This window comes from Panthera onca, chromosome E1 (assembly GCF_046562875.1).
Source record: "Panthera onca isolate mPanOnc1 chromosome E1, mPanOnc1 haplotype 2, whole genome shotgun sequence".
Lineage (NCBI taxonomy): Eukaryota > Metazoa > Chordata > Mammalia > Carnivora > Felidae > Panthera > Panthera onca.
In genome coordinates, this window is record NC_138352.1 from 33,488,657 (window position 1) to 33,510,987 (window position 22,331).

The 22,331-nt window shown below is 54.5% G+C and overlaps 1 protein-coding gene across 2 annotated transcripts; it reads left to right on the forward strand.

The window, feature by feature from the left end:
* Positions 1 to 734: 734 nt before the first annotated feature.
* On the forward strand, positions 735 to 18,289 carry TRARG1 (trafficking regulator of GLUT4 (SLC2A4) 1). Of its 2 annotated transcripts, none has more exons than XR_009614411.3 (3): positions 735 to 1,545; positions 13,586 to 13,772; positions 13,896 to 14,028. XR_009614411.3 is itself a non-coding variant. In XM_060646870.3 (3 exons), the coding sequence occupies exons 1-3, from the start codon at positions 1,159 to 1,161 to the stop codon at positions 15,614 to 15,616; spliced, it is 534 nt and encodes a 177-aa protein (XP_060502853.3). In that variant the 5' UTR covers positions 746 to 1,158; the 3' UTR covers positions 15,617 to 18,289. The 2 variants fall into 2 exon arrangements, 1 of the variants encoding a protein (XP_060502853.3); XM_060646870.3 differs by lacking the exon at positions 13,586 to 13,772 and adding an exon at positions 15,603 to 18,289 and having other exon boundaries at positions 746 to 1,545.
* Positions 18,290 to 22,331: the final 4,042 nt, after the last annotated feature.

A 22,331-nucleotide genomic window follows, 5' to 3' on the forward strand; every position in this document is an offset into this window, starting at 1 on the left:
TGGGTTGAGTGTCTGACTCCTGATTTCAGCTCAGGTCATGATCTCACAGTTTGTGGGTTCGAGCCCCGCGTCGGGCTTTATGCTGACAGTATGGAGCCTGCTAGGGATTCTCTCTCTCTCCCTCTCTCTGCCCCTACCCCGCTCGTTCACACACACACACTCTCTAAATAAATAAATAAACTTAAAAATGAATAAATCAAAGCACCCTTGGAAAGCTCTGATGGGCATGAGATGGAACCCACACTTCCTCCCTTGACATCCCTCCGCCCCACCCCTTGGTGAGGTGCTCAAAACCAATTCGGGCAGGATCCTCCCGTGGTGCTCAGGCTTCCCTCTCCTCCTGGAGCCAGGAGCCAGGCTGTGACCTGAGCACCTCTGGGGGTTGGAGGTCAGGGTCGAGGTAGGATGCCAGAGGTCCAGGGCCCAGCGTTTCCCAGCAGATAAGAGGAAGTGCACAGACGGGAGGAAGCGGATGGAGTCTGTTCCAGCAGAAGAGAAGCAGAGGCTCAGTTTCCCAGGATGGTTGAAGACATACCCTTTTGTGAGCCACTTTGTCTTTTTCCCCTTCCAGAGCCCCCAGCCCAGAGAAGCAGGTTCTGTGGCTGCAGCAGAAACCAGAGGCCCACTCAAGTCCCTCTGGGCTGGGCTGGGCTGGGCTGGGCTAGGGCAGTACGCTGCTGGGTGGCTCTCAGGGGAGAGGGGAATTGAAAAGGAAAAGCATCTCTGAGGAGGGTGGGGAGAGAGGGAGGCTGTGTGGTGTACTCTCTCTCTCTCTCTCTCTCCTGGACTTAGCCTAAGCCTCACCCGGGAGAGGAGTGTCTTCTGTCTGTTCTTGGAGCTGCTTTCTGTCACTTCCCCGCCCATCTGTGCTGTCAGCAGCACCGGCAAAGTTGGCCTCAAACTTGAACGGAGCTGAAGGCTCCAGCTTTCCGAAGCTCCGCGGGGGGCATCAGGCAGGCCTCAGCCTCTGAACTCTGGCTGGCCCAGAGAAGTCGACCCCCGCCCCCCGCCAGGCTCCCGCTGGCCCTTGCTCCCGTGGGCGACCTTTCTGCCCCTGACCCGTGGGCCCCCAGTCTGGGCTGAGGAATGGTGTGCTGAGGTCCCCCTGGAACTGATCGTCTCAGTCTGGAGCTGGAGCAACCCAAGGCCCGAGCCGACATGGCCAATCCTGCGCAGCCTCAGTTTCCCCCAGCCCGGGAGCCAGGCACTGCCTCGCCCACAGACCTGCCGGAGATGGAGAAACTCCTCACTAAGGTGGAAGGCAAGCACGACAAGCCACTGAAGCTGTCCAAGTCCCTCTCGGGGGCCTTGGACCTGGAGCAGAATGGCCATGGCCTGCCCTTCAAGGTGGTGTCCGAGGGGCACCAGGAAGCCGCACTCCCCTGGTCACCCTCTCGAGCCAGCTCTAGGCGGGCATCCTCCGTTGTCACCGCCTCCTCTGCCCAGGACCAAGAAGTCCCCAGAGATTACCTCATCCTTGCCATCACCTCCTGCTTCTGCCCCGTCTGGCCCCTCAACCTCATCCCCCTCATCTTTTCTATCATGGTAAGTGCTGCTGGGTTTCAGGGCAGGGGCAAGGCGAGGGCTCAGCAGGCATGGTCCTCTGGGAGGCACCAGACACTCTGTCTGGGTGCAAAGTAGGGGGGATGGGGGCTCGGGAGAAGACTCCCCTTCTCACCTGGCCTGCTACCCCCCCGTTAGAGAGGGGGCCGGGGACAGGAGACCTTCTGTTTGCTGTCCTCCCTCATCTCTGCTGTTCCTGTTCGGCATCACAGATCCACCTTGCACGCAACCCTGCTGGGGAGGGGACCCCAGGGAGCCGCCTGGAGCTAAACTCTACACAGCAGAAAGATGGCCAAGTTGGGGTGGGGGCGGCTTGCCTTTTGCAGGGGGTGTCCCGAGGAGTCATCCTGAGTGAGGCTGCGTATCAGCAGAGGTTGTGGCCAGCGTGGGGTCTTGGGACCCCCAGTTCTCAGAAGGGGAGCCAGCTGCCCCCACCCCCCATCCCAGGTCACCTGGGTATTCTAACAGCCTTTGCCAGCTCTGGTTTCCAAGAGCTGTGGCTTCCCTGCCATGCACTGAGGGCCCTGGGGCCTGGATCCCCCGAGGCTGCTCCTCTGGGCAGTGGTGTTTTTGCTGGGGGCCCTCTGGGCTTCGTGGCTACACAGATTTCAGCATCTGTCTTCAGGGTAGGGGAAAATGTGTGAAAAATGTGAGCGTCAGAGGGCATGGCTGGCCTTGCCAAGGAGGAGCGTGTGGGCTAGTCATTGCTTCTCACATACTTGTCCCATAAGGTTTTGAGTAAATTGTCATAGGTTGTCCCCAAACCAAGCCACTTGGCTAGAACAACTGACAGAAGATCCATAGAAAATGTCAGTACATGTTGGCAAGTGACTTTTGAGGTCCTGGAAGAGGAAAGAGGGAGGGACGGGACGGAGAGAAGGGGGTGAGAGAGAGAGCTTTCGGAATGAAAAAAAAAAAAAATAAAAGAATGAAAGTGGGGAGGGTAAAGTACCAGCTCCAGGCTGGTCAGGGCTGGAGACTCTGGGTGGAGACACTGTCTGCTTCCCTCTGGAGCACCTCCACTGCTGAGTCACCTATCACTGAGTCCCCTCAGGAGTTGTGGTCACTCCTGCCGCCCCCGGGCTGTCTCCTGAGAAGGCCCCTATTCTCCAAACACCTCCTGTGACTTCACTAAGGCCCAGTGTCCAGTCGGGGATGCCTTCCCTGATCCTCTGTCAAATCTGGCACCACTCGCCAGTACGTCAGGGGACACTGGTAGCATTCCTGAGTCCGAGACTTGGCATGGGCACAAGAGCAGGGCTGAGCAGGGCCCAGGGTGGGGCCTCTGAGGAGCTTCCTGTCCTGCCTGCTGCATTTGGGGGCAGCTGGGAGGCAGAACCAGGCCTCAGGGGTGCAGCTGGGGGCTCTGGGCAGGGCCAACCTCTTGGTTACAGGGAGAAGCCCCGGGAAGGGAGACAGGCTTCTGGGAGGGAAACCACACAAGGGCCCAGGAGAAAACAGTTGCTAGAATCCATCTCCTTGTGGGGGTGGCAGGGTGCAGGCTGGGTAGACGCTGCCTTTGTCAGAGGAAACCTGGGTCCAAGACAGTGAGACCACTGCACCCACCCCCAATACATTTCTACGTCCTTCTCAGGTTCCTGAGCCAGTTCTGAAGGTCACTGGGCCAGGGGCAGGGAATACCAGACACAATCACCAATTCCCAGGAGCCTCCGGTCTGGTGGGGAGAAACTTGTAAACAGTTCCTATCACACATTGCAAGAAGTACTCGTGCTAGACAAAACAGCAAGATTCTGTGTGGCCTCGGGCAAGTCCCTCGAATCTCTCTTCTCGGTGTTCCCATCTGCAAAATGGGTGCTGCGTAACACCTACATTAGAAAGCTGTGTGAGGGTGACGTGAGATCAGCCACACAATGTGCTTAAGAACCACAGTAAGTGCTATGACGCCCTAGCAGTGATTAAGTGGCAGCTGAGGGTCTCCCTGGCCAGGGATGGGAAGCCATCACGGGATATTTGTTTCTTTTTTTTTTTTAATTTTTTTTAAAGCTTTAACATATAATACACATATCATGCAATTCACCTGTTCAATGTGTACAATTCAAAGATCTTTAGTGTATTCACAGATGAGTGCAGCCATATCTACTGCACATTTTCCTCACCTCCAACCCCCCAAGCCTGTTTTATCACTCCATCTCTCCCGTGCTCCCTCCCCCAGATCTAATGAACCACTAGCCTTTCAACCTCTATGGATCTGCCACTTCTGGACATTTCCTATCAAAGGAATCACACAGCATGGGGTCATTTGGGACTGGCTTTGAGCTTCCCCCACATTGCTGCATATATATCATAGGATTTGGAGCCAGAGTGGGGTGTGGTTGGATTTCCAGTTTGGTGCAGGATGAGAGGAGGGACCAGAGGGGCCCCTCTGAGCTGAGCGGTTGGGAGAGGGAAGCTTTGCAGAGGCACAGGTGAGCGGAGAAGAGGCCTGGACCAGGGCCATGGCAAGGGGCAGAGAGGGTTTCTGGAAACCTTCTAAGAATTGTTAACACGGACAATGTATTCATTCATTCAGTCAACCATACGCTTGACTGGCAAGTTGCTTGTTTGGAGGGAACTAAGTGGTACAGAGGGTCCCCCATGAATGAATATATCTCTTCTATGAATGAGGTGCATGCTAGGCATTTGGGAAGATGGATAACCTGGTCTATTTGGCATGTGGCCCAAGGATGCAAGAGTATGGTGATGGAGGGAGGGGGGCAGGGACCCTGCTCTAGGAAATTAAGTTTATCCTAGTGGTTCTGAGGAGCCCCTGAAAAATTTTAAGCAGAGGCATGATGTGGTCTATTCATATTTTACCTTTTTTTTTTTTTAACAGAGAGAGAGAACGAGCATGGTGGGGGGGGGGGCAAAGGGAGAGAGAGAGAGAATCTTAAGAGACTCCATGCCCAGCACAAAGCCCAACTCGGGGCTCAATCTCACCACAATGAGATCATGACCTGAGCCGAAATCAAGAATTGGAAGCTTAACTGACAGAGTCACCCAGGTGCCGTGGTCTGTTCACATTTTAAAACAAACATCCAAGTGCACTGTGGGAAATGACCTAGAGCAGGCAAGGCTGGGAGACAGGAGACTCCATAGGAGTCTCTCGAGATAGTCTAGGCAGTGATGTGATGAAGGCACAGGCCAAGCAGTGGCTTAGAAGGGAACGCACCGATGAGAGGATTGTTGAGGAGAGATCAGCTGCACTCACCTCCCAGTCCTGGGTCTCCACTCAAAAATAGGGCAGCTGTCTTGGAGAGAGCTCTGGGGACTGCAGCATTTAAGGGGTGGGTGGAGGGAGTAGACAGGAAAGAGTTTTGGAAAGAAGACTTCAGGAGGTGGAAGGCAAGCTAGAAGAGAGGGACAGATGCCCTGGGAGGAGTGAGTTTGAAGGAGGAGGGATGGTCAAACTCAGTAGGGAGATCAGGTCAAATCAGGATGGGGATGTCCACTGGTTTGGCCATATATAGACCCCTGGTGACCCTGGTGATGGAGAGGCTGGGCAGAAAAGAGAGAGGTGACTGACGAGGTCCGTGAAGAGTGCAGATTGGGATCCAGAAGGACCCTGTCCCCGGGAGCCTGCAGGAAAGGCCATGGGGGCAGAAGCAGATAGAAATCCTCAAAGGAAAAGGAGCTGGCTCATGCTACATGGGCTCCTTGCCACCAGGGATGTGGAGGGCAAGGCCATTTGCTGAGAAAGAAGGGCCTGATGGCAGGGGAGGGGAGAGGTGACAAGGGACAGAGAGGTCAATGGCCTGAGGGCTCTGCTGAGGCTGGAGACCACGGGTCTGAACTGTCATCAGCTTGTGTGGTGGTGTGTCTTTTCTCCGGCTATAGGTACAGAGTCATAGATGGGACACCGGGCCCACCCAGGGCTGGGGATGGCAAAGCTGCCATGAGGGCAAGACCAGGGGGCACAGAAGACGCCGGGAAGGGTGGTGGAGGTGGTACACTGAAGGATCAGGCTGGATTGGGAGGCAGTGAGGCTGGAAAGATGGTGGTGACCACGGAGGAGAGGGAGGGGTCACAGGCTGAGGCTCAAAGAAGTTAAGGGCAGGTGCTGTGAGAGAGAGATAGCAGGGGCTGAGATTGCAGAGGAGGGGCGTGTGGGGGGGTGGCCAGATGGGGTGTATAGCTGTGGAAATGAATTTCCAAAGAGAACTGTGAGAAGCCAGCAGGAAGGAGCCCGAGGGAGCCCAGTGTTAGGGGATAATATCACTTATTAAAGGTTAGACACAGGTTCAAATTCTTCACATATATTATCTCATTGAACCTGGCCTCTATAACCCATTGGTATTGGTATTATGCTCCTTTTACAGTGGAGAAAACTGAAGCGCAGGTGTGAAAGAACCTGCTGGTCACTGGGGAACCTAGGACCAGAGGGATGCCCGGAGCCAGAGCTGGGGTTCTAGCCACTACACTAACCTGCTTGGCGGGGGGGAGTTATCAGGGGGTGCCCACAGTTGTCTCCCCTCTCTGGGAGCCAGTCTGGGTCACAGGAGGGAGTGCTGAGACTCGGCCCCACCCAAGCAGCAGGGGTGAAGGAGGGACAGAGGGTGTGGGCAGCTAGTACATCTCCTGTGCTGACGTCTCTAGGTCCTGGAGACAGACATCAGAACTCTGGCTACCAAGTAAAGCCCTTGACCCCAGGGCAGAGCCCCACAGCCCTGACAGCTTCTCTACAGCCTACTGTCTGCAGAGCACGCCCTACTGTGAGGCTCACCGAGTCACGTTAATTGTTCTCACTTAACACACAAGGCAAACAGAGACACTTGAACAGAGCCTTGCTCACGGTGGCACAACTGGGTGCTGAATCTAGTGTTCTCGCCACGACCCCACCCTGCCTGCAGCTACCTTTGGGGACAAGGATGGTGTGTCCCTCCCAGGAACGCCACATGTTTGAGACATTTGTGCAGGGAGGGAAGAATCCACTTCCTTCCCTCTGTCTCTCCACCCTCCTCCCCCTACCCCCACCCCCGTCCTTCTGCACCCCTACTGACTCCATCAGTGGAAGACTCATGGACCAGCAGTGTCCTTCCCACTGTGGCTTTGACAGGGGCTCGCTGTGACAAGGGCTCAACCTGAGGGGCTGGGATCACAGGTATGCAGACCCAGCCCTGGTCAGCACTGCAGGCTCCCGTGAGCCTCCTGAGGTGGCCGGGGCAGGGCTAGCTTCATCCGTTTGACTTCTGAGTCAGGCTGAGAAATGGCCATGTTCTTCATCAGTGCCAGCAAGGTCTCCTGTCAGCAAGGGGTGCCGGACCCCAGGCGGCGGTCCTTCAGTTGACAATGGTGCTTAAACCAGCATCAGATAGGCCCGGGTGTACATGCCTCATTTACCAACCAGCTCCATGCCTCCTAAGCCACGTGATCATGTCCGAATCACTCAACTGCCTCAGTTCCCTCATCTATAAAATAGGCGTGATGAAACTGTCTACCCTGTAAAGCTGCCGGAAGGATTAACTGGGTTAATATGTGTGAAAACACCTAGCCCAGAGCCTGGCACGTAGTAAATGCTCCATAAATGGCAGCGGTTGCTGTTTTTATGAATACTAAGTGAAACTTGGTAATGTCAGAGGAAAGGGCAAATCCCCAGTGGACAGGCAATTCCGACTTTAACCAGTTTGGGGGATAATGGGGTCTCAGCTGTCCTGACACCAGCTGGGGAGGGGCAGCCTTGTCTGTGGTTGTCGTGGAGACCTCTGAGCAGCCCCTTCTCGGTGGATTCCCTTAGGACATGCGGGAGCGCTAAAGAGGTCCAGAGTGGCTCCAGGCTTCCTTTCTCAGGCATTTTGGATGACCTGATTGTTTAACTGATGTGTTGCAGGCTCCCTTTCATTCATGTACACATTCATCCATTCACTCGGCAAGAGTGCTGAGCCCCAACCAGCTCTGAAGATCAGCCAGCACTCAGACATATGGCTTAAAATATTGACGTACTCCTTATTTATTTAAATCCAAGTTAGTTAACATACAGCATACTATGGGTTCTCCGGTTCTCCGGGACCCCCATTCCCCACCCACCTTGACAGCTGCTGTGTGCCTGACTCCTCCCCCAGAACCCTCCCCCACCGATGCTTCCCCACTCTCCCTCCAGCAACTGAAGTTAACCCTGTAGTTAGGGTGTTCCAGAAACAATTGCTCTGTTGCAGAGAGAGGGGTGTGAAGGGGGCATGAAGCACATCCCGTGGCTTTGACCCGCCTGCATTTGTTTGATCTCCTTGGAAGGACCAATAGCTGATCAGTGCTCAGCTGATCACAATTTGTCAAGTCCCCTCAGATCTTCCGGGGGCTTGGCCTGAGCCTCACCAGTGGAGGAAACTTTCCTGATAATTTTTGTTGCCGCCTGCTTCTGGCTGGTTTCCTCTGCTGGCAGCTCTCCCCAGCACTCTCCCTGTCCTATCTTCTTCCCTCCCCACCCCCTACCGGCTCTCTCCAACTTTTTTCAATGTATTTCCTCACCGATCTATTAACCTGAGTTCATCTTTTCCCTCACCATTCCCACTGCCATTGCAATCACAAATGATCTATTAATTTGCAGTCATTACAACCATTACTGCAGTTATGGCTCTGTTCCGTCAACCTGAGCCATTTTGTATAAGGCGAAGATAATGCACTAAGTGGGGTGTGGTATATGCAGCTGGTAATTCACTCGTGGAAAGTAAGAAAGGGTCTTCTTCCATCTCTGGAGTCAAGGGATGGATTAAAAAATTTTTTTTAATGTGTATTTATTTTTGAAGGAAAGAGAGACAGAACATGAGCGGAGGAGGAGAAGAGAGAGAGAGAGGGAGACACAGAATCTGAAGCAGGCTCCAGGCTCTGAGCTGTCGGCACAGAGCCTGACGTAGGGCTCGAACCCATGAACCATGAGATCATGACCTGAGCCAAAATCGGACGCTCAACCGACTGAGCCACCCAGGTGCCTCCAGGGATGGATTTTTTATTTGGGAGCTAATGTTGGGTGGGGGGGTACTTCAGAAATGAGTGCCAGCTAGCAGTGGGGACCTTCTGTTTTTCAAAGTAGGGCTCTACCCTTCAAGGCAGCTATTCCCTCCATTTTACGGATCAGAAAATGAAGATTTACAGAATACTTTTGAGGTTTACACTGGACAATGTATGACACATAAAGTGTCTGACACAACATAGCAGGTGAAGTCGGGTCTGCCCCACTCCATCTGGCCATTCCCAGTGATCTCCCTCAACGCTGTCTCTCGGGCTAAAAGGAACACGCATGACTGGGATGCACGGGCTGATGGTGCTGCGGATAAAGAAGAGGGATTGGGTTTAGAGTGACTGAAAAATTCATCTCTCCTCTCGCTTCCCCTCCCCGCCTCTCAAACCCAAGCAACCACACGTGCACCTCTCTCCACAGTCCTGGATCATTATTGAACACACAAAGATTTCTCTGACAAGTGAGGAGCAGGACTCCTCTGAAACCCGGGCCCCTCCCCAGTACATGCCATGCTTACGGCCGAGAATGAGTCCCTTGGTAATGATTCCAGGTAGCCCCAGAATTTCTACAGCTCAACTTCCTGGAAATCCCTAAAGCCTTTCTGTATGTTTCCCCTTCTTCCTCCCAATGTTGCCTTGGTGTTGAAGTCCTTAGTTCAGTACCCTGGGCCGGCCTTGCAGAGAGCTGGAGGTGGCCTGGGTTAGTGGGTGGGGCCCAAACCCAGATAACAGATCTCTCTCCTGTGGGACCTATTGCCTATATTTCATTCATGAATCTTCTATTATAACTTGAGCATTCTGGGGCGCCTGGGTGGCGCAGTCGGTTAAGCGTCCGACTTCAGCCAGGTCACGATCTCGCGGTCTGTGAGTTCGAGCCCCGCGTCAGGCTCTGGGCTGATGGCTCGGAGCCTGGAGCCTGTTTCCGATTCTGTGTCTCCTTCTCTCTCTCTGCCCCTCCCCCGTTCATGCTCTGTCTCTCTCTGTCCCAAAAATAAATAAAAAACGTTGAAAAAAAAAAAAAATTTAAAAAAATAACTTGAGCATTCCACTGACTAAGTCCGCTGGTTAGAAAACACCTCTCATTCTTTCTCTCTCTTCTGTTATTCTTCACTTCCTCAAACATTTACTGAATACCTACTAGGGCCAGTCCCTAGGTTACATAAAAGGGGCACAAAGATTTAGCCTTTGTGGTCCCTGCCTTCAAGGAGCTTACAGTCTAGGGAAAGAGACTGACACAAGAACTAATGACACAAGATGGGAAGAGAGGCAAAGAACATGGTGTGAGATGCTATGGGAGCTCCAAGGAGAAGGTGATTAATTGCTTGTGGATCCCAGGGAAAGTTTTATTGGAGGTGACTCTTGAAGGGTTGGAAGGAGCTGAAGTGGCAATGTGGTAATGAGGACAGCTATTCCAGCAGAGACAACAGTACAGGCCAAGGCACCAAGGCATAAAAATGTGTCCCTTTTGGGGCATCTGGCTGGCTTAGTCAGTAAAGCAGGTGACTCTTAACCTCAGAGCTGTGAGTTCAAGCTCCATGTTGGATGTGGAGCCTACTTTAAAAAATGTTTTTAAATGAAAAACATTTTTAAAAGAAACAGAAAAATTTCATTAAAAAAAAAAAAAGTGTCCCTTTTACGGAGAGCCATGTGACCAGGATTGTGGTTTAAAGACCTCACCTTGGCTCTAAAGAGGTTGGCTGGAGGGGCCCCACGGTGGCTCAGTCACTTGAGCATCTGACTCTTGATTTTGGCTCAGGTCGTGATCTCAGGGTCATGGGATCAAGTCCCGTGTCAGGCTCTGCGGTGAGTGGGGAGCCTGCTTGAGATTCTCTCTCTCTCCCTCTCCCCCTCTCCCCTTCTCTCGCTCTCTCTCTAAAATAAATGAAATAAAATAAAAAAGGAAGAAGAGGTTGGCGGGGGGCAAGGCTGGAGCAGAGAGACCAGTGAGAAGGAAGGAGGCTGTGCAGTCTCCAGATGAAACAAACTGTGAGAGTGGGCTAGGGCCGTGGACTCAGGGCTGGAGAGGTAGGGACAGACTTGAGGAACATTAGAGAGGTCAGGAATTCATACGTGACTGTATTTGAGGACGGGAGAGATAGAGAAGAAGCCACGCTGAGGGGACAGCTGTGGAGGATGGGGACAGGCATCCAGGAGGTCTGGTTCTAAAGCCTGTGCTCCTATCTGGGCTGGCTGCCTTTGCAAGGAGCTGGGAGGCTGTACCTGCTCCCTCAAGTCCTCGCCACGTCCAAGTGAGCCTCAGGATGGGCTGTTACCCGAGCCCCCGCCCATGCCCCCTCCTGTTCAAGCCAGACCCATCTGTTCTTTCATGTCTCACGGGATCACACTCGTTTATTGTCACCGAGCGCCCTGGTGTCTGGAGACTGAACCCTCACGACTCTGCCCCGACCCGCCTGCAGACCGGTCAAAGCATGCGGCCGCCCGCACCCACGTGTGTCTAGTCTCCAAGGACAGCAGTGCTCTCCTCTGCTGGCTGTAGGGCATCCCTTTGCTCAAGTCCAGACCTCTCCCTGCCGTCCTGGGACATGGGGGCACCTGTCACTCCTTGGTCTTTTCAGCCTCTCCCTCTGACTGGATCTTTTCCCTCTCCTGTCTTGATGAAACCCTCTATTTGTCTCTCCCTGCTGCAGGCTCCCCAGGGCTTACAAGACAAAATCCAGATTCCATCCTGCGGTAGTTCGGGCCCTTCCTGATCTGGCCTTTCTCCCCTTCTCTCACACCTGCTTGGTGCTCTGGGCTCTAGCCCCTCCTTTGTAAAATGGTCTAATAACCCTCCCTAACACACTCAAAGGAGTGTGAGGATGCTCTAATGCTCTGCCTGGTGGCAAGCACTTAACATAGTTCCAGGTCCAAGGTAGATGGTCAAATCATGTTAGGGATCATTATCAGTCCAGTCTCAGCAAGCTTCACGGAGGAGGAGGTGGCATCCGAGGCAGCCCTCGACGGGTGGAGAGGATGTGGACGTGTGGTGTTTGAGCGGGAGCGGGAACAAAAGCAGGGAGAGGTCAGTGCCGGCAAAGGCATCCGTTGTGGCAGGGAAGAGTAGAAGATAAAATCAGGAAGGTGCAGAGCTGACCTGGGTTTGGACTTTGTTCTATGAACAGTGGTGGGGGGCCATGGAAGATGCTGGGCAGGGCCACTGCCTAAGCCACCATCATCTCTTTGAACTCATGTGTCAGCTCCTGTCTCTCCGCCTCCTCTCTGATCCCACCCTAGGACCGCATGCTGGGGACCTCGCACAGGGCCTGGCATAAACATGCGTGGAGTGGGATGGTGGCGTGGGGGTGACACGGAGAGGAGGAGAGCTCAGAGCTGGGGCTGGGGGTGGGAGGCTCTTCAGGAGGCTGTTGTGTTGGCTGGGGTGAGAAGTGGCACCTGGAACCAGGGCAGGTGCAAGGGGGCCAGGGAGGACTGTGGGGGAACTGGCCAGGAGAGGAAACTGATGAGTAGGGTGGCAGCAGACAGGTGTTGTGACCGAGTGGGAGGACTCTGGGCTGTGGCCAATAATCGGGCAAGTGGACAGAGGAGCACAAGGCCAGGAGCAGATCCAGGGCAAAGAGAGTCTGAGGTCAAACACTGCACCAGGCAGGTGGCACTGTCCTGGAAGGAGCTTGGACAGGGAGCCGTGAGGTGGGGTGGAGGGTTGGTTAGGTTTCTGCGAGGAGAAACAGCACCTGGGGAAGGGGGGCACCCTCTTCCCTGAACTGCAGCTTCTTTACAAGTTTTTTTTTTTTTTTATGTTTATATGTTTATTTATTTATCTTGAGAGAGAGAGAGAGAGAGCATGAGTGGGGCAGGGGCACAGAGAGAGAGAATCTCAAGCAAAGCTCCAAGTTGTGAGCACATAGCCGGACCCAGGGCTTGATCTCACAAACCATGAGATCATGACCTGAGCCGAAATCAAGAGTCAGACGTTTAACCAGCTGAGCCACCCAGGCGCCCCCTGAACTCCAGGTCCTTTAAAAGTGGCCAACACTGCCAGCCTCATGGGATGGTTCTGAGCCTAAGGAAGGTCTTCCAGGTACAGTCCTTAGCAAGTCCCAGCACAAAGTAAGGGCTCAAGACACCATCATCATCACCACCGCCATCATCAAGGGACTTGACTACATTTCTGCGCTGAACTCAGGAGCCTCAAATAATCCGAAAATAAAATAACCAAATAAGTGGCCTAAGACCTTGAAAGCAGTCACACCTTTAGCGGACTCCTGCCTGTGCCTGTTCTGGAAGCCTAAGGAGCATCAGGGAGCTCTAGAGCTGGAGGAATCTGGAGGTCACAGGTCAGCCCTGGCCAGCAGGTTGACACCTGAAGCATTATGGGTGAGGGTGAGGGTGAGGGGTGGGGGTGGGGGAGGGTGGGACACACCTCCTCCTGAGCCACTCCCAGGAGCTCCCAGGATCCTTTCTGGCCATCCCCACACTCACCCACCTGGTTTCACCGAATTAAATAAGGCTGAGAAAAACCGAGCTCACTGAGAAAGAAGTATCAAATGGGCCTGGTGAAGCCAGGCGTGGCTCTCGCCAAGCCCCAGCCTTTCAGTTCAAACCCAAGATACCTGCCTTTCTGGTGTGATTTGGCAAGTCAGCTTGGTTGAACTAAGATGTGATTCCTGGGTGAAAATAGGAGGAGGAAGGATCGAAGATAACTTTTTCCTGCTGTGGAAGAAGGGGTCACAGAGGAGAGGAGTCAGGCACCTCGGGCCACAGAAAAAGCCACAGGAGGGGCGCTGGGTGGCTCAGTCGGTTAAGCGTCCAACTTTGGCTCAGGTCATGATCTCACAGTTCATGGTTTCAAGCCCCACACCCGGCTCCATGCTGACAGCTCAGAGCCTGGAACCTGCTTCATATTTTGTGTCTCCCTCTCTCCGCCCCTCCCCCCCAACTCTCTCTCTCTCTCTGTCTCTCTCTCAAAAATAAATAAACATTAAAAAACATTTTTATAAAAAGCCACTGGCGCTTAGTGTGGTCATAGCAGTGAGCCTTGGGCAGGGGTCCAGAGGGGCCTGGTGTGTCTGCTCCTGCCAGCCCAGCATGGCCTGGACCTGGTCTACCCTCCCAGGCCCTCCGTCTTCACCAGAACACCTGCCATGGCCACCCTGCCCCATCACTGTCCTGAGAGGAAGTGCCCCGTATTGCTTGGTTCTGTGCCCAGCGAGGGGCAAGCTCGGTTGGGGGTTCCCACAAGAGAGCTGAGCCACTTGGGTCCAGGCCAGTTCTACGGGAGAAGCCTGCTTCCTGTCCCCAAGGTAGGTGCTGGAGTGTGGGCTGAGGTGGGGGCTGGGTAGGCTCTGGAGGCCCAGGCAAGGGGCCCCCCCAACAGGGCTGCTGGGAAGAGCCTTCCTGAGGTCTCTGCCACCCTCTCTCTGCAGTCTCGAAGTAGTGTGCAACAGGGGGACCTGGACGGGGCCCGGAGGCTGGGCCGCCTGGCCCGGCTGCTCAGCATCACCTCCATCATCATGGGAATCATCATCATCATTGTGGCCGTGACCGTCAATTTCGCAGGTGAGGCTCAGCCACGTGGAGCTGAGGGAGCCAGCTTGCTCGGGGTGCGGACCACGGAAGGGCGCAGCCCAGCTCCCAGGGGAGGGGGCGGTGGGAATGGAGTAAGAGCATATAAGGGCCACAGGCCAATCCTCTCAGAGAAGTGACCCCGTCCCTGGGAGTGCCCAGCAGAGTGGGACTGGCTTCCGACCTCCCTTATGCCTGGATCATTAGGAAAGGGGGTGGAAAGAGCACAGGTCTGGGAACCAGAGGTGGGGGGCTCCAGTCTCGGTTCTGAGGGTCCCGGGTCCTGGGCCAGTGTGGTGTCTGGTTGAGCCTGTGAGCGTCACCCAAGATCATGGATGCGATGCTGCTTGGCGAATGCTGGGCCTGCCCTGCGAGCATTCCTGCTGGGGCGGCCAGCACATACGAGAAGTAAACTACGCATGTGGTGGAAGTCTGGCAGTAACACTTTTGTGAGCCCCCAGAGGTGGCCCAGGGAGCTTATGCAAGCAGGGGCACCATTTTCAAAGGTGACTCTCAGCTGCTCAAAAGGCCGGTGCAGCTTTGAGTTTCTGGGCCACGTTGGTCAGTGCAGTCCACTCGCCTCCCTTCACACGCTGGCCTCGGGAAGCCCCCAAGCATCTCTGTCATTTGCAGTGGTCAGTCTAAACTTTCCCCCTAAACATCTTGCTACTCTAGATGCGCTGTGTGGACAGCGGCACTGGCTGCTGACACTGGGAATATGTCAGAAATGCAGAGTCTCAGGCCCCATCCCAGACCCACTGAATCAGAACCTGCATTTCAATAAGATTTCCAGCCCCGTCATTAAAGGAGGCACTGGTCCAGAACATGAGTATTTAACTTGGGGCAGAAAGCCTGGGATACAGCGGTGGGGTCATGGGCAACCTTGGCCACTCCTTTGGAGAGGGAAGAGTTCAGGTTGGTAATCAGCCTGCCTGGGTTCAAAGCCCACATCCTCCACTGACTAAGTATCTGAGATGAAGCACATTCCGCTGTCTCTCTGGGGCTGATGCACATGCAGGTATATGGAAGACAGGGATCTCCGGCCAGGGCATTAGCCTCCGTATCACCCTGTGTGCCTCACTCTCCTCTGTCCTGCTCATCATGTTAGCCGTGACTTTTTTTTTTTAATTATTTTTAATCTTTATTTATTTCTGAGAGAGAGAGACAGCTCAAGCAGGGGAGGGACAGAGAGAGAGATGGAGACACAGGATCTGAAGCAGGCTCCAGGCTCTGAGCTGTAAGCACAGAGCCTGATGCGGCGCTCGAACTCACGAACCGTGAGATCATACTTGAGCTGAAGTTGGACACTTAACCCACTGAGCCGCCCAGGTGCACCATAGCCATGACTTTTTTGATGGCAAATGAGAACTACTGAACTCAAGTTGGCAAAGGGAATTGTTTAAAAACTTCAGGCACAGATTGTTCTATGTTTGGGGGTCCCAAGCCACTGTGAACCAGATGACCCTATTACCATCTCCCACTAGGAAACAAACACCCCAAACCTCAAAACGAGGACTTGAAGACTTGTTCTGAGCTCTGTTTTGCCTCAACTGTTCTCCCCTTTACAGTTCAGAAGAAATAGAACTAAACAGGGCGCTGTGCTAGCAGGGACGGCCCCCGCCGGCTAGAGGCCTCCGCACACCCCCACCACCGCAGGAGAGCAGGACCACGGCTGCCAAGCGCCCACTCTTCCCTGAGCTCCCGAAGCACGGACTTGGAGTCAAGCACCTAAGTCTCCCCACTGTCAGCCCACATCAGATGTGAAAAGCAAGAAGAAGAAAGGAAATTAAATTTCCTGTGAAACTGACGAATAATGAGGTTTAGTCTCATGGACACAGCCTGGTATTTGCCCTCAGTGTTCTGGCTTGTTTCTCGGCCCCACCATTTCCTGGGATCTAGCAAGCAGCATATTCTGCATGTTGGAGGAGGAGCCAGTCCCACAAATGAGATGGACTGTGGTTGGGAGAGAAGCAGCGCATTCCCTGCACGTCTGATGACCGAGAGCCAAGACGTGGGACTTTCTCTTTTGTATTTTTTTTGAGGGGGGGTGTAAAAAAGACCACTTGCATGCCTGTGCCACATGCTTGCTGTGATCCTAGCCAGTGCCCTGAGCCCAGGGGCCCAGGTGCCGCTCAGCATAGGCCTTGGGACCGGTTGGGCACACAAGATGTGCAGCTGCCTGGAGAGAGGTGACCGCCACATCCATAATAGGGTGGATGTTGGTGAAGACAGGAGCAGGAACCGCATGACCCACAGACCTCTTCTCTAACTTTTCAGCCTCAGGAGCATCTCTGCTAAGAACTCTGGTCCCAACACGCCTCCCAGGATGACCCAGTCTGCCTCTTGCTTCCTCCCTCCCTGTGCTGTCGCCTGGGGCACCAACCAAGTGGCCTGGGGCCTGACCCCAGCCCAGCTCAGCCAGTGGGGAGAAGCCTGGACTGGAGCTTGCCTCCTGCCTGCCATGCCCTCCCTGATGGTCTAGGGTACAAACTTGGGGCCCCAGGTGGGGCCTGGGCTCTGGCTCCCAGCCCGGCAGCACCGGCTGCTTTGTGCCTTCTCCTGTGCTCCTGGCCATCCACAAAACAGCAAAGGCTTTCCCTGGAGATTTTGGGGCCACCTCTGTGCTGAGGGCTTCCCACAGGCTCCCAGGCTGTTAGCAGTGTTAGTCCTGTTTGCAGGGGAATGGGCCAGAGGGTTTTTAATGAAGGTTTATTGTTGATTGGGTCTAGAGAGTTCTAGGACAGAGAGAAGAGCTGGGCGAAGAGGCCAGTCTTTGGGAGAGAGGGAGGCCCTGGGCTTGGGAACACACTCACATGCCTCGAGGCAGAGGTGACGCCATGGCCTCTGTCTCAGGACCTAATGAGACACCTGAAAGGACTGAGCAGGGTCCCTTGAACTCCTACCTGATTTCTGGCCTGGGATTCTCCCCAGACCTCTGCCTGGCACGGGCTCTACCCACAGGGGCCTCTCCTGTGCCCACCTCCCTGGCTCGCTTCTCTTCCCAGACCCTCAGAGAGGGATGTTCCAGGATTTCCTACCCTGGGATGCCCTGTCTAGCAGCTATGGCTACTGCCTTTGATAAGAGGGCATGTTCCCAGCCACAGCCAGACTAGCCCCAGGCTGGCAAAGAATGATTCCCCTGCACCCATTCAGGGCCCTCATGCCTCCTCTCAGGGCCCTTTCCTGTCTCTCTGACGCTTCTCAGACTCCTAGGAAGGAGCCTGTTAGCTCTGTCTACTAGAAGGGTCCCCAGTGCAGCTCTGAGCCTTCTAGGAGGGGCTTTGTGGCAGGGGAGGGGTGTAGGGCCCAGGGGCACTGGGTGGATCCCTCTGGGGCCCCCGTTTCTGCATTAGTTCCCCACCTGGGGAGCAAACTCCAACCTCTCCAGATCCTAAAGGAGGGGTTGGGTTTGCTTTATAGGACCTTTGAGGCCAAAATAGAGATGCCTCTGTGTTTTGGGGGAGGGAGGGAGGGAGCCCAGAGCATTCGTGTCACTTGTGAAGTCAGGTCAGGCCAGGGGGTGAATCACAAAGTCTATGGAACTTGTGGTTCATGAGGTCATGGTCTCCTGGCAGGCCCCAGGGGTCCCAGCTTCAGCACCCCAGGGGGAAAGAGAATAACCAGTCAGCCGGTTTAGGCATGGTCTTGTGGGGGAGAAGGATGGCCGAAGTGGGGGTCTATCTTGCACACTGTGACACACCCAGACCTGCCCTGGCCCCCGCAGTCACACCCACACAGACACACACTTGTTCACACTCAAAGCCCAGAACAGTTGAGAAAGAGAGGAGACAGCAGCAGACAGCCACAGGACAGCTGGGAATTCCTTCCATTCAGGCAAGGACAACGTGGGAATACTCTAGTTGTACAAGGACGTAGCTCAGAGGCCTCTGAGGGTTGCAGAAGGAGCACAGGCCTCAGGAGACTGACTCCTGGGGCAGAGAGGAGCACAAGGCCTGCACCCTGCGGAGATTGGACTGGAGGGAGGGTCCCCTGACTCCCCTGTCGCCTCCACCCACAGGCAGCCTGGCCCCGCCCCCCCCCCAGGCCTAACCCCCTGCTGCCCCAGCTCCATCGTGAGTCCAGCTGCTGGCTGCATGAACACAGCGGTCCCCCAGCTCTGGATGCAGACATAGCCCCTCCCCCTGTCCCAGCAAGAACTGCACCCCCCCGCCCCCCCCCCCCCCCGCCCCACACTCTCTAGTTGGCACCTCTGTATTGCTCAGCATGGAAGCAAATAAAGCTGAAAGCGCATGTGCTCCACGGCCCTTTGCTGGGGTCAAAGGATTCTGAACAACAGGGTTGGGGGAAAATCCACTCAGTCTGTTGGTGCCAGTTCCAGGGTCAGGGCCCGGAGCCAGGCAATGGGAAGGCTGGGCACACTCGGGGCATTCCGCTGGGTAAGTTTGTCCTCCCTGGGCCTCAGTTTCTCCAGTGAGGAATGCAGGTCCCGCCTTCCCTCAGTTGTCCTTTCTGCACCTGAACAAAGACCTCAGGCACGGAAAGAAGAGCCCAGGAAACCGACACTTAACTGACAGCCTGGCTCATGCTGGGTGTTTCACATGCACGGGGAAATCCTAGGGGGTTACTAGTGTTATCTCCAGGTTCAGATTGGTAAACTGAGGCTCAGAGACATTCAGGGACTTGTCCCAGGTCACACCATGCCCAGCACACAGAAGGTACTGAATAAATGTTGGTGAACCGACCCTGTCCCTAGGGCTGACCCCAAAGTTGGCTTCTTGCAACCACGCTTTGCTACTCAGAGAGGAAAGCCCTATAGAAGGAAGGCAAGTTAGTTGGCGGGGGTGGGGAGTGGTGGTGGGGGATAAGGTAGGAGGAGGGATCCATTTCCCAGACTGCTGGAGGGCAGCCCAAGCAGGGTGTGGGTGTGGGCACAGTGACACCTACCTCCCCTTTCTCTCTCTCCCTCTCCCCCTCTGGGAGTCTCTTTTATAGGGGCACTAATCCCAGAACCCTTTTGACCTAAGCACCTCCCACAGGCCCCACCTCCTCACACCATCACCTTGATAGGTAAGATTTCAACATACAAATTTGGGAAGGACACAGCAGTCAGACCACAGCAGTGTGGAGGTGTTTCAGTGGGTGCTCACAGGGAGAGCCGTGGAGGGAGCAGCAACCTCTGCCCCAGAGTGGGAGGGAGGCTCCCCAAAGGACCCTGGGCTGGGACCCCTCCCTCTCTTCTTCCACAAACTTGTAGTAAGTGTGGGGTGCTCCGATCGGATAGGGGAGCCACCAAAGGTGGGGTGTCCCAATCGGATGGGGGCTGGTGGCCAGGGCGGTGAAAGAATTCACCCAAGGCAGAACAATGGAGATAGAAGTTTATCAAATACACTGTGAGAGAGCATGGGGCAGGATAGCAAAACAGAGCCGGTCAGTGCCGAGGTGGTGGGGAGGGGCCACAGTTACAGGATGGAGCGAGAGAGTATGGGAACATATGGAATTTTCCTTTCTTTGGTGATCTTAGGAACTGGTTATTTTGAGGTGGGTCCCTTAATGAGCCCATTTGCATTGCCCGTACCTTACTCAGTTTTCCGTTGCTCAAGCTTGTTGCCTAAAAGCTGCCTCTACATTGAACACTTACTACATACCAGGCCTTATACTGGACCCTGAGGACACATAGATGAAAAGGACAGGCTTTCTGGACCATAGGACCTGTGGCCTAAAGGGAAAGTTCTGGAAGGAAGGAGTTAGTTGCTGGGGCAGGGTAAGTGAATGTGCCAGCTGGGTAGATGAGGGCTGCTGGGAGGGGAACACGGGACAGAGGGCTGTCCTAGGAAGTCAGGGAAGCCAAGAGCAGGAAGGTGGCCTTCACCGGGAGACTCATGATCTTTCCAAGGATACTTAAAGCACCACCCGGGGATCCAGATGAAGATGAAATGCCGCCAGTGTAATGCTGCCAATTTAATAACACTCAGGTGAGTGGACACCTCCAGTCCACGGGCACTGCCAGTAACAATCACATCACTGTAGTGCCTGGCTTGGTGGTGAAGGTTTCTTCGACATCGTCAGACACAACCCAATTTTAGAAACTTTAAAACGGGAAGGGGGCACCTGTGTCTTACAATCAGTGAGGGAAATATTGGAGTTTTCACAATGCAGGAGGCCTCATGACAGATGGCTGTGCCCTGGGACAAGGGGTCTGGCCTCTCTGAACCTCATCTCCCCATCTGTAAATGGGGTGATAATCTGCTCTGGACACGCCCAGGGCTGTTGGGAGCCTGATGCAATCCTGGGGAACCGCGAGGGCTCGATACATGTGGGGGGCACAGCCTGGCCCCCAGCCTGGAGAGCATCCCAGAATCTGGGTAGTTCTGGGCACCCCGGCCTGCCCCTTGAGCCCCTGCCAGCCTCCTCCCCATCCCCCGACCCATGATAGGAGACAACCCCGTGGGCCCTGGAAAGCTCTCTGGCCCGGGCCCCAAATTTTTCCCTCATTGTCTGTGTCATCGTGGGCAGCCCCTGGCCTCTCTCTCGGCCTCAGTCTCCTCAAGTAAAGGAGTGAGCTGAGCTGGTCTAGAATCACCTGGGGGCTTGAGGACATGCTGAAGCGTGGCTGCCACTCCTAGAGAATCTGGTTTAAGTGGTCTGGGGTGTGGCTGGAGCACCTGCATTTTTTCTTTTTTTAGATTTTTTTTTTTTTTTAAAGTAATCTCTACACCCAACATGGAGCTCAAACTCACAACCACAAGATCCAGAGTTGCATGCTCCACCAAGTGAGCCAGCCAGCCTCCCCTGGCGCATCCGGGTTTTAACAAATTTTTCCAGTGGTCACCCCAATGGTCTTTTGAGGTTGGAAGCCACTGGGATGGACTCTAGAGCCTTGCTACTCAAATTGTGCTCCCTGGACCATTAGCTTGGACATGACCAGGGCTGGCAAAAATGCAGAAACTCAGACGATGCCCTTTAAGGAGAATATCCACCTTTAACAAGATCCCCAGGCTGTTCCTTTGCATGTTAAGTTTGGGGAAGCTCTGGGCTGGAAGCCTGAAGGAGAGCTGGCTAGTCTCACCTTAGGTGGTTCTTTTCTTCTCTAGTGGTTCTTTTCTCTTCCCTGAAAAAGTAATAGTCATTTGGGTTTCTTTCTTACTACAAGGATCTATTGTAACAAACTGAGAAAATCTAGGCAGTACTGAGAAACAAAGAGAAGGACAAAGAGAGGAACCCCGGGTAAGTATGGCATTTCCTAGCAGATGATGTCTACACCCCTCTTCCCAGTTGTTTGCCAGTGAGGCTGCAGCCCTTGGCGGAGGAGGCGCGTGTGAGTAGGAGGTGTGTGTGTGGGAGGCAGTCAGAAGGTCACAGTGGGTGTGCCCCCAAAGCACCATTCCCAAGGAAGCACGGAACTTCCCCAGCCTCTGGCCCCCCACCATGGGTCTGCTGGAGTCTGCTGGAATCTGCTGGAACCTGCTAGGGACCAGAGAAAGTCAAACAGGTGTCTTGAAGCTGCTGCTTGGATGGAAGTTTCTACTTGCAACCAGAATGAACTCTCTGGCTCTCCTGGGTCTCTACCTGCCAGACTCTGGGCCCTGGAGGAAGAGTGGGGGATGTCTCTTGCACCCTCATCCTGTGATAGGAATTCCTACTCCCAGGGCTGGACCAGTCCACATGGTTCCTTTGTGTTGAGGGACACACGGGACCCTCCAGGCAGACGAGGTATGGAAATTGTAAAAAAAGAAAAAAGAAAAAAGAAAAAAAGGCCTCCTTCCTGGGTATGTTTGCAGCCCAGCTCCCAGCCTGGAGCCCTGGGGACAGCTGGATTTCCATGAAGGATTTCAGCGACCCAAGCACAGAGGCCCACACCACCCCATCGAGGGAGGGCTGTGGAGAGTTCCTCCCTGGACCCTGGGGCAGAGCCGGTCAGCTGGAAGATGGGCCCTGCCAGGGCTTCTGCCTCCTGCATTATTGATCTGCTGCCTGGCCATGGACATGAATAATTCATCAGGGGAAGGAAGCACTGAGAAGTGCAAATTGGAGGCATCCCGGCTCCTCTCACCTCCATGCTGAGGTGGGGGGGGGGGGTACTCCTCTTTGCTTAATGGGCTTCCTGGGAGGCCCTGCTGAATCTCAAGTTTCTCCTCCTGCCCATGGGTAGGCCCAGAAAAAGCCCTACACATTTGGGGTGGCCCTGAATCTGGCCTAACTGGGTACAGAGCTGCCCACAGCCCCAAGGGCCAGATGACCCATCCTGGCCATGCTTCTGCTCACCTGGGACTCCACTGGGCCTGAGTTTACACACTGAGCCCTTTATCCTCTCTGATTAGCTGGATCACCATGCCATT